This window comes from Phaenicophaeus curvirostris, chromosome 6, assembly GCF_032191515.1.
Source record: "Phaenicophaeus curvirostris isolate KB17595 chromosome 6, BPBGC_Pcur_1.0, whole genome shotgun sequence".
Lineage (NCBI taxonomy): Eukaryota > Metazoa > Chordata > Aves > Cuculiformes > Cuculidae > Phaenicophaeus > Phaenicophaeus curvirostris.
Window position 1 is genome coordinate 60,468,393 of NC_091397.1, and position 12,455 is coordinate 60,480,847.

Sequence of the window (12,455 nt, forward strand, 5' to 3'; positions counted from 1 at the left end):
ATGACCCCATTTCCTTTGCTTCTTGTCAGTGCTCAGTGACTTGTAATCTCTGGAGAAACAATTCCATATAAAGTCACTCTGCTTATGAAACTTGCATCTTCTGGTAAGGGACCTTATATACAAACAGAAAGCTATTCCATCAAATGGATTAAAATATCACACAGGCAAACAGGTTACAGTAATGCATAGTTAAAATTCTCCCACCAAAAATTCCAGTTTTGCCTAGAAGAAAATCAATCTGTCTCAAAAAAAATTCAATTTAGGCATGATTAAGAAAGTTGGCTTGCATGGTTTGGCAAAACCTTTCTCTTCTGTAGCATTCAAGAAACAGCACAGATGAGATGTGGAACAACGAACGTAGTAGTTCATTCAGTTTGATCTGCAGCCCATTCAAAAGGCTGCAAAACCTAAATAAGGTGAAATTGGAACGTGTCAAGACAAACCTCAGCATCCTCCTCACCGGTGATTTGTGACAGACACGGCGTTCTGTAACAACACAGTGCTGAACAGGAACAAATCATCGATGTCTACCTCTCCAGGAGGGAGGAGATGAACACATTTCCTTATCTTACTGGGATAAGGAAAAGAGATAGTTGTAAGCTGAGAGATGATCCAACAGTACGATTGTGGAAGGAGTTAAGATGAGGACTCCTGAGTATCAGCATGGATGAAGCTTTTAGAAAGTATCAGTGGAACTGTCTGAACAAGGACTGTGTCTTGGATTTTTAAGTACTGCTTAACTGGTCAAGATCTAAACCTGACTGGGGAGGAAGGGGGGCGATCATGCATATAGCAATAACCAGGATTTTAATAAAGGGCTTTGCAGTTTGCTGACATTTCAGAAAAATGCAAACTCTTCACGTTTCCTCTTGTGTCTGTGTAATCTCATTGAAGGCAAATTATACTTGAACTCAGAGCCTTTTCTGATGATCAGAATTAAGGTCATTTTGTTTTGTATGCTTCTTAAAAACACATCATTAATAATTCTAGTCAAAGGGGGAAAAAATCAAAAAGAGGAACATAGATCTATTCTGAAGTACTTTATTTGGAGAGTAAATTATATTTCAAGGTCAGCTGTATCAACCAAGGCATAATACTTGCGCTTATGAAGAAAAATGAGAACAGAAGAGAACATGTGCCATACACTGCACACTCTTGGACACTTATAACAGCTTTGTTACAGTCAGCAATAGTTTTCTTTCCTACAGAAAAGCATTTACTTAATATACTGGAGACAAAAAGCTATCCAAATCGAATTAGTTACCATGGTTTTTTTTAAGGTCCCCTACTGCTGCAGACTTCATCTCTATATGAAGAGTCACATGAAGAAAATACAGCTTATCTTTGCTGAAGTTGCTTCGTTCTTTCCTTTTCTTTGCACAGTGTGGACCAGAGTGTGGCAGTTGACATCTGCACACGTTTGGAGCTGTGCACTCTCCTCCATGTTGACAACGTAGTTTACATACAGCTGAAATGAGACACCAGATACACAGTACGTCTTCAGCACAACGCAGGATCATTTTTCTTTTGTCTCGCTGTGCTAGCAGAATTGTTCCCTGGTGACCACACTGAGACAGTATAAATAAAAGCATAATGGAAGAACAGAAAAGCAATGCCTCTCAATTTATGGCATCGTGGCCTTTGCTGGAATACAGCCATAGTACATCTAGTCTTATTCATACGCCATTCTCCTTTTAAAATACTATAATTCCTGTTGTTCTTTAAGGCACAGGCTATTTTTGAGATGGATGTCTCCATGAAAGTGAAGGAACAATAAAAATTCCTACTGAAACTAATTCAAGCTCATTATTGGATTCACATCCATGAGAAAATAGTTGCCACGTACAAGGTGCTGCTCACGCACTGCCCTTCGGTCTCCCCGCTCCCCCAAAGAAGGGCAGAGGAGGACTGAGGGGACACAGATTTAGTTGTCTCCTCGCTGCACACCAGTTCAGGGAACAAGCTGGAGGCTGCAATTTGCTTATGATCATCTGCACCAACAGAAGTCAAACCGGGTGCAGGTCTAGCTAGTTTGGGAACAATTATTATTTTGACATTAAAAGGCTGAACACTTCTATCATCATTACTGATGCAGGAAATAGACCTAAGCGTTTCGTAAGCTCTCTGCATCTCCCATACTTACCTTTTAATATTACGTTCTATCTCGATACACTGATGAACAACAAAGGATAAGCATTTTGCTGGTCAAATGGGAATGCATTATCTGTTAATGTTTGCCTGATTATATATATTGCAGAAGAACTAAAACTAGCTGATCCAGATTCCCACAGCCACACAAAAATTTCAAATGCAGTGGGCTTAATCCTGAGACTTTCCACCCACAATACTGAGCTCAGAAGCAGGGCTTAAATCAGCTTTCTCTCAAAGAAAGGGAGAGCAAACCAAAAAAACTTTCCTTTTGACGGTCTCAGGGTTATTGCCTTTAGCATCGGGGCAGTCCTGTTATAAGTATACAAGGCCCTGCCAGAGAATGGCGGATTGAAGTTTTTATAATCATCACCTGGTTTGTGTATCAAAATTTGGGAAAATGCAAATGGCTGTTCAGCAAGAATGTCGATAGGTACTAATCCTGATTATAGGTGGCTTCCTCTTACTATTTTAAGAGTACCCAGAGTTGATTCTGCCGACTTATCCTCAAAGTGAGAAGCAAGTTTCAGTTTTCCATGTCCATAAAATTTAATGAAGCTCCTAACCCACATCAATAGCAATAATGTTTCTCTAACAGCCATTTTCAGTTCTTTGTACTGGGGTTTACAGAAAATGTTTCAGAAATACTGATAAGACATATCAATTAATGAATTCAGTGACAATCAAAACCTGTATCTAAATTTACCTAAAAGTGGAAAAGTTCTATCTTTCTGACCACATTGAAAAGCCATGTATTCCTTACGATACTTGTAAGAGCCGAAGTATGCAGAAGCAGTTCTCATTTACTGTTCTAAGATACTCCTAGCAGCCTTGTTGGGCACTAAAGATTTGAACACTGTATTGGTAAATCAAACAAGTAGAGAAAAGGATAAATGAAAAATGTCAGAAGACATTTACCTAAGTGACACCCTCCACCAACCCATCCAGCTGGGCAGCTACAAATCCCAGGAGCCACACAAGCCCCATTATTCCGACAACCTTTAGGACAAATTGCTAGAAGAAAAGAGTGGGTAACTAAGCAGGATTTGTAAAGCTGATCTAAAAGAATTTTGACAGAATGAAAGATTCAGGATGATACAAATCAAAATAGCAAACTGCATTTTCTTCCAGGCCAGATGCTCAACTGTGTAGGTCTAACAGCATTTCCAGGAGCACGGATATTGAATACATAGATACTGTGTTAAGAATTTTGGTTTAAATGTTGATAGATGTACACTTCAATGCAAAATATTATTTGAAACTATTTTATCTGAGTATATGTCAATAATGGAGGTCCTTCATTTCTATAGTAATGCAATAACATTTCCAGTTATTGGCCTCTTGATCCTTTTCAAATGTTTTTGTTATTGCAGTTATATTTCTAAGCAATATAAATATTTCCATTATGTAAATGCACAAGGTACTGTGAATGACCCATGCCATGATAATGTTACCTTATTATCCATACTTAATAGCAAATTAATACAGCCATTTTAAATGAGAGAAGAGTTCCTTCAAAATTTTACCCCAGGAGAAAGACAGGGTCTAATTCGGTTTGTGGGTTGTATAATGCTTTTTGCACAAACCGAGTGCACTAAAAACTTCGTTCTTGGGAATGCAAACATGAAAAGCTGAGACTTCAACGACATACCTCCCAAATGATTTCTGTTTCCAGTGCCCTCTGGTCAGGCTGCCCTCAGGACTTGTTCACAGGCCTTAGGGACTGTTACCATTTAAGTGGTATAAATAAAGCATGTGAATGTAGACACCCACCTTCTCGGCATCTTGATCCTGTCCAGCCAGAAGCACAAAGACACTTCCCAACTCCATTGACAGAGATGCATTCCCCACCGTTCTGACAGCCTCCTGCACAGCTAACTGTGGGGGAACAGCATATGCAGTGCATTTCAGTAGCAGCGTAGGACTTCAAATAATTATTTTTAAACAGCTGGTCTATCATCATCTGCTTGTTTTATCACATCTGCAAAGACTACAATTTCTGCAATTCGGAGCAAGGCACAGTTCCATACGGAGAGAGTGAAGATGACAGAGCCACGTCTGCAAATGCCAGCTCACAATGCAGTTAAAATTAAGCATGTGTTTAAAAGCTTGTTTAGCATTTAGCCGGAGAGTAACAACAAACATGATTATGCTGCGCACAGCTCCTCCCCTCCCCAGCTGTGAACCAGCTGTTTGTCAGCGACACCGCTGCTCGACAGCTCCACTACAGTAACTACTAACACGCCTGTTCTCATTGATCTCGCCAAACCGCAGCTGGCAAGTTGATAACACGCGGCCAAGGATTCACATATTTCCTTACCTGACAGGATCTGCACACAACAAGAGGAAGAAGAGAAGGGGATATTAATCTGACAAATGAACCTATGACTAGAGTCAAGCAGTGCCTCCCCAAAAACAAACTATCTAAGTAAGCCTCCGCATTCCAGAACCGTTCTATATGTCAAAGCCCTGAAGGTCTCATTAATGAAGCATTATTTATGCCAGATATATGATTGGTATCAATTGTGGTATGTGCCATCTTTGAAACATGGCATAATTACTGCTCTGTACAATCAAATGCAACCTTCCACAAGCATAAATGTAACAGTTTTCTCCCATTACTTATCAATAATACATTGCCACACATACCTTTAACAACTTGCCCTTGATATTACCATCCTGCTGATACTATAGAAGCACCTAATGCAGAAATACATCTCTATACATATCGTGTCATTACATTACTTAGAAAAAGTCTTGTATAGAGCTGAACAGAATATTTATGTAACACTCAAAGAAGGTATTTTCCACAGGACAAAATTTTCTCAGATTCTCACGACACATTTTTGTTCATATACTCCACCTCGTTCTCCTGCAAGCATGCAGATCCTCTGGGCGATGCTTTTTTTGACAGTAAGGTTAGAGGTCCAAGGAATTTAGGTCATTATTTCAAAATGCATTATATCCCACACTTGAGGAATTCCAAATTAATTTTGAATGTTTTCAAACTTCTTGTCTTTCCAAGCTATCACTTCTTTGGGTTTTACTCACCTTTATGACAGTATCTACCCTCACAGCCTGGAGAACATCTGCAATTTCCAGGTCTGAGGCACTCCCTGCCATTTTTGCATTTTGGATAACATGTTGCTGCAAGACAGACAACAAACAAAGCTTGGGTAAATATTGGTGAGGCTTTCCAAGATTGCTACCTAAGTACATAGGAAATTTGTGTTATTTTAGTCTTCACATTTGCCCTACCATTTCACATTGCCAGTCAGGTGAAATAGCTTCCCTGCACTAGGAGCACTCCTCAATTATAAGCTTTTAACGCTCAAAACAAAGGAAGCTTCTGGACCCTAGGCAGAATAGACAGAACTGAAAAGGAACATACTGAAAAGGAACAAAGGGACACAGCTGGACTGACGGGGAAGCTTTTGGTAACTGCAGTCTAGAAATGACAGGTGAGAAAAGAGGTGATAAGAAGAAATGATTTAATAAAAAATGCTGCAGCTTTAGTGACGCCTTCTGATTCCTAAGACGTAATATCAACTTAAGTCTTTACTGGGCTCCTACATACCTTCCTAGAAAAACTACATGCTCATTTCGGCATCCCTGTTCTTGAAAACATCTCCAGAAATAAGTCAGTGCTTCCATCTCCCAGAATTTTAAGAATAAGCAAGATCGTCGCTCCAATGAACAGGAGGGATCTGACCTGAAGCTTCACAGCACAAGATGCTACCAGTGGCCTCACCAGAATAAGGGTTATGCTGAAAGCATTCTGAAACGTTTTACAATACCCCTGTGTTCAGAGACCTCTTGGGATTGCGCACAAGTATCACAGCTGAGCCCACCAGAGCTACGCTAGACTTGACCCTTGTCATTGCAATCCCTCTTTGAGCAAGAGGGTAAGCAGGAAAAACTCTTTTCTAAGCAACCCACCCAGCTACAGAGAACCAGTCCTAGAGAAAGCCTTGCCCGACTTTATCCCTCTGTTATACCCGTATTTTGCAACCCCACAGGCTGGGGTATTTCAAAACCTATACTGAAGATAGCATCTGCATATGTAATAAGTTCCATTTAGCTTCTAACCTGCTTAAAACAAGAGCAAATATAACTTTTTCCAAACTGCCTTCAACCTTCATCAAATTCACCTCACTTTTTGTTAGTTACAGAACAGATTTTATTCCTTTCCCTCTGAACCATCTCAATAGTCAGAAAAGCCTAGCGGCATCACCAATACTTTTCATACCCCACTATTCCAATAATATGACACTTCAAGTAAAAAAAGCACAGTGCAAAACTGAAAAACTGAAAAGCTAGTGGGTTTTAGCAATTACTCGCCACAATGATCTGTAGTTAAACTTTTGAAGAAAGGAATTAGAAAATTGGCCCATTGCATTCAACGGAGTTTAAACTGAAACTCTTCTGTCCAGTGTTTACTTTTGCATACTTCTGCCTCCTCTTCTCCAGGCTAAAGAACTCCGGCTCCCTCAGCCACTCCTCGTAAGGCCTGTTCTCCAGTCTCCAGACATGGATGAATAACCTGAAAGAATAAACGTTCTTTTAGAGTTGCAAGAATTTATTAAATGCTCAATTGTCTTGTAAAATGTCGTTGTCTTAGGTCAAGAGATAACCTGAAGGAATTCTCCAGACGTGATTGAATAACCTAAATAAACATCCTTTGAGGACTTACACGGTTCTTTGTCTAAAACTAGTACATATACCCCCTGCTTTTGTAAGATGGGATGCCAATTTTAGAAGGACATCCAATTCAGCGCTGAATTGGAAAATAAAAACATAATTGCCTTTGCTTCAAAGATTTTGTCCTTTTCAGTATTTTACCAGTGAATAAGTGTTTCTCATGCGGGGCTGCGGCTCCCGGCTCCTGTCTGGGTGCCAGGGCTCCCGCAGGGCTGGAACAAACCAGGCTGGGGGTGACTGTGGGCACAGGAGCAGCCGCTGGGCAGCCCTAAATAGTTGACTAAAACAGGCACAATGCCCACCTTGCTGGTGCCTAGGCAACCAAAGCAACTTTAAGATGATACCTTTTCATACCTACATAGCGTGGAACATACAGTTCCTAGAGGGAGTAAAACAACACAAATCTTACTGTGAAGTGCTGTCTGGCTTCTTCGAAGATCAAGTCACACGTAATGTTATCTCTGCAAGACTGTATTTAGCCTGTCAAGGAGCAAAGTAACATGTTAAATGATTAAACAAGAGGAGCCTGGAAGCACTGTACTAAATAATTGCCCGAAATGGGGACAATTCCGCTCTTGCTTGTGCCGAGGCAACCAAAGCAACTCTTAGATGATACGAACATACAATTACATTTACCCTATGCAAACCCAGGTTGCAAATACCCTTTCACGTAGTATTTGTGCTGCAAAGAAAGCAGTGATCTGATTACTCATGCGTAAGTTTCCATAGTCAGTAAATTTGCTATCTAGATAAAAAACCCATCTAAACCCTGTTTGTATTGCAGTTCCAGTTTGTGGTGGGAAGAAGAGAGTCTCCTATTTTCACACACGATATTCCCTCTTGCAAGTATGAGAGTAATTGAATAGTGCAATGAGAGCACTCTTGGTAGAATTGTTTCCCTGAAATATATTGGAGAATATATTCTTCCCAAAAGGAACAGCTTTGATTATGCCAACCTCATAAGAGAAAAGAAGAGAGAAGAAAATAACTGAGATGCTAACTCTGGGCTGTACTGTTCTCTAGGTATATCATAATTTTACACTTTGTTGACTTCTGCCAACAATTTTAACCATACTGAGTTCTTCACAGAATTATTTTTCCTTTTTTGTCCTTTGTCCTGTTAATGTGGAAGTGTGTCTTTCAGATATTAATGCCTAGCAACAATTTATTAATTCAGAATTCTTTTCAGGTTTAACAGCTATTCTTCATTATTCATGTAGACAGTCTGATTTTTAAAGTACTATTTATTTTCAGTCTCATATCCTAACTTCCCTATTCCAAAATATGACTTCAGGTTCAGGTTAATTAAGAGCCCTCCTTTTTCTTATTTCTCTCTGGGTTCTCTTCAAGGCTCTTAAAATAATACAAAAGATAATCATCACAATTTGAAATATAGCAAGTGCCCCTTCAGCAGAGATAATTAAATGCAAAGAGTATATTAAATAAGCTTGACCAGGTGTTTCATTGAATGAAATAAATTTGTTTAAACATTGTCTTCTGTAGGAAGGATTAGACTGCTTCACCATCTTTGTGCATCTAAATTCATCTCAGGGCTTATCAAATTTGCTGAGTGCATGCCTGCATTTTAAAGGGATTGTGTTATGTTAACAGGGGTTCTCACTGAAAACAGAAATGCTTCCGGGCATCCAACATGCTTTAGCCTTAGATACACAATCTGATAAAAAACGACAGCAGTTAATGGAGTTTCTAAGTAGAGAGTTGGATAAAGAGAATTCACATGCATTCATTAATGTCTTAATGAATATATTTGATACTTAGTTTTAAACTAAAACCAAAACAAAGCAGTTGTAGGACTAGGACGTTCAGGGGCTCATTTTTTGCTTATTGAAACAGCGAAGGAGAGAGTGCAAACAACTTCTGCAGTACTGGCTGCCTAGGTCATAGACAGTAGTAAGTCTTAAGTCATAGTAAGTAAGTAAGTCTTTTGAGAGGTACATCTGTCCAGTCCTGAGAAGAGAAGGAAGAAGTGAAAACTGCTTTTTAATCTGAGCTAAAGCACTCACAACTTATGGTGTGAATAAGGATGGGGCGTACCGGGAGTCTGGTACTCTGCTCCCTGTAACTGGTCGAAGGTCTGGGCTCGCCCACAACTCCATGGCCACTCCATACCCCACTTCTGGCCACCCTAGAGCATGCACAGGTGTCTCTTGCTTATTTCAAATATTTTTATTTCATTACAGTGGGAAAAATACTCCAGAAGTATAAGCTCAGACCTTCATGTGCCATGGGAATTTACGAGTCAGCCATAATACTGCACAACCTGCTCTAAAAAGGACTGACTTGTAAGACAAGTATAAGCCTAGAATTCAGGATAGAAAATGTTATGGGGTGCTTGTGCAGTCGTGATGTACAATAATCTAATAAAATATCAATAGGCTATTAGTCGAGCAGTTTCGGGAGGTAATAGGAGGTGTATTATGCCTCTTCCCTAGCTCTAAACTGTGTGTGCAGTTCGAGGCTCTGCCAATCATAGCTGCTCTGCTATAGCTGGGCTCAGCGCTCTACTTAATTACATCTAATAACATGTCATCCAGAATTGGTGCTTTGTTTATCACTGTAGCACCACAGTTAGAACCCATACTTATAAGTACTTTTCAGCGTAATTTGATCTCCATTCTATCATGTATGGATGAGCCATCAAGTAATGATAGTTAAGTAGCACTGATCAAAGCTGTATCCCAAATCAAGTCCACATCAAATCTTACAGATAATAGGGACTTACGACCAACATCAATCTTCTTTCTTGACAGTTTGAATACTGACCTGTCTTTCAGTGCAAGTGGGCTACAGTGGCATTTGAAAAATAGGTATGAAAGACACTATAACTCTGCTAAAAGAAGGGAAATGATATATGGGTTTATTTTCAAACATGCCCCTGTGTGAACTGGGTGAGCGGAGATATTATATATGTACCGGCTGTGTAGAAACATTCATCCAGAACTGTCACACACCTCTCCTGGTGGTGTCCACAATTAAAGGCCTCTATGGACTCCATACAGATTGTCACCATTAGTGCACCTAGCCCTGACTTCAAAACATGAGGCCCTATTTTAATTCATCTGAAACAAATATAAATTTGAAGGATTCCAGCCCTTTATTAAACTTTCAAAACCATTATTTTAATAAGCAATTTTCCTCACAGAGTGGCAAACTCTATCGCGAATGAGAGACCTGTGAACACTACGTGTCTTTTAGAAGCTTGGTCCATTGCAGAAAAAAAATGAAAAGAAAAATTAGTTAAATCTTCAAGCAGCTAAGGCTATCATTTTCAAATCTCTACAGTGTCACCCAACAACAAAGAATGAAAGTATAATTTCATATGATATAATCCTGTTTAAAGATGGCATTGGTCTTTGTTGCAATGGAATTCTCTACTTCCTTTAAAAATAATAAAATTGTGTTGTGTATTATAGGAGTAAATACATTTCCATTGTGTACTGACTAGAAATAGTATTTTCAGGAGCATCATCTTTGAAAAAAGTCCATTCAGACCAAACTACTTTTGCAATAAGAGACTAAGCAGTAATAGGGTGATTAAATTTTCAATAAAATATTTTGACACAGTTGTCATGACAGTAATGAAAAATATGTTATATGATCCTATTTCAAAGAAGTGCAGAAGTGGACAAAAAAATCAGACATAACAGATTATATTCATTATGATAATTGCAAGGCAATTATATGATAATCTTTTTTATGACAAATTACTTTTCAGATGACGACAAGTTAAAATATTAATTTCTAATTCCATCTCATCTATATGTATCCACTAGAATTCTGCAGGACATATCACAACAGAAACATAGTCTCCAGAAGCACTTTTGCAAAGCAAATATCCTTATTAAAAATTACTATGAAAGTATTTTTCTGAAGAAAGAAAAAGCACCTCCAAATACTATCTTTGTCTGTTACTTTAAAAAGATTCAGTTATTTTTATTTGCCTTCAAAAACCATACTGCTGGGGTTTATATAAAGAAAGGTTTTATTAATATAAAAGACAGACATAGAAAAAAGAAAGCTTTGTTTACTAAATAAACTATTAAAGCTAAAGAGTCAGCTAAGCAGAAAAATGAAAAATGCCCATCAGCATGGAAGACCCTGTTGAAAAGTGAGGGAATTCAGGGTATTTCATATCTAGGACACTTACCAATTTTAGCTCCCTTATAAAGCTTCTGACTCTGGTCTAGTCAGTAATAAGAAAAAATTGTAATCACTTGGAAACTAAACCCCTCAAAATGTAAATAACTGCTGGGAACTGGTTGCCTCTATCCATTTTCCAAGAAATAAAAAATCACATCTCCTGGCAGCTTTACCTGGCAAACTTTCAGAAGGGGCTGAGTGTGGCTAGACATGACTAGAAAGATGAGATCAGCACACTGATTAATGTTTTGAATAGTAGTCCAAAAATACACATATTCTTCAAAGTAGGTTATCTGGCAGGCTAACAATTTTGAAGTTATTTTAAATGTTGTCCAAACTGTCCATCATTTTGTTACAGTAGGAAGGTTATTGAAGTGTCAACACATGTTACTGATGAATATGTTATTTACTGTTGACAGATATACAATTAAAAACATTTAAGCTAAAAAGCCAGGAACAATCTGGCTTCAGCATCTGAAATAATTTCCTCAATGTTTTCCTTTTACACTGTTGCTCCCGATGCCTCATCTTCTATTATCTTTTACTTTTCTTTTACGGGTACCATTTCTCATATTTTAATAGTGGCTCAAAAAAGTACTTTATGCATCCACTGGACTGATGCCATAAATAAATTTCTGTGTATAAATGATGGAATAAACTGTCCAGGTTGCAGAGATTGACTCCTGAGCCTTGAACCAGGTGAAAGTCCTAAAGGACAAATAGTGGACTTAATACCAGATTTCTCCCAAAACGTTTTAGGAAAAGAGTACGAAAACTTTTATGATATAAGTGCATTTTCTTTGTGCTGATCAAGTTCCATAAAAATAAAACAATAAGAAAACCCCATTTATTTATTGCCCTGTGAAATACTATCTCTGCTGTGTTAACAAAGTCAGTGACAGGCTGCGTCATCATCATTCACACAACCTTCCAAACGCAGGAACTCAGATATTCTCAGAGGTTTATGTAATTTATATATATGCCATTACTTTTCCCAAATGTATGTAAAAGTGTATTCCTTTAAGTTAAATAAAGTTGAATGCCAAAAGGCCAAATGTTCCATTGGTTGTTCAAGGCCTCCCGCTGGGGAGCTGTAAAAGTGAAAAAGCCTCTCAGTAACAGCTTTAACTTTGGATATAGCCCGTTTGATTAAAGCTAGTCAAGCCACGCATTACAAATAATAAAGCTGGAATCCCCTTGATTGCATTTTACTCCATCAGAAGCTGCAGCACAAATCATACACAAATGAGATGAGCCGAAGATCAATGGGGCTGCTCAGGAAGTATTTTTCCGTGTCCATGTGTGTGGCTGAAGGCCGGCATGGCTGCCGCCCACGGCCGCTTCTCTACGGGAAAGACAAACGTTTCTGCACCTCACTTGTAAAAACCTTGTTCTGAAAAAAGCTATTCAAAGGCATTTAAGTGTAATCACTCTGTCATTCACCC

The 12,455-nt window shown here is 38.7% G+C and overlaps 1 protein-coding gene across 1 annotated transcript; it reads right to left on the reverse strand.

Annotated features, from left to right (window-relative positions):
- Positions 1–1,096: 1,096 nt before the first annotated feature.
- Positions 1,097–8,966, reverse strand: LOC138722345 (wnt inhibitory factor 1-like). Its single transcript, XM_069860406.1, has 6 exons — positions 8,905–8,966; positions 6,546–6,691; positions 5,200–5,295; positions 3,922–4,026; positions 3,067–3,162; positions 1,097–1,468 (listed from the first exon to the last, which is right to left on the reverse strand). Exons 1-6 carry the CDS (start codon positions 8,964–8,966, stop codon positions 1,257–1,259), a joined length of 717 nt encoding a protein of 238 aa, XP_069716507.1. The 3' UTR covers positions 1,097–1,256.
- Positions 8,967–12,455: the final 3,489 nt, after the last annotated feature.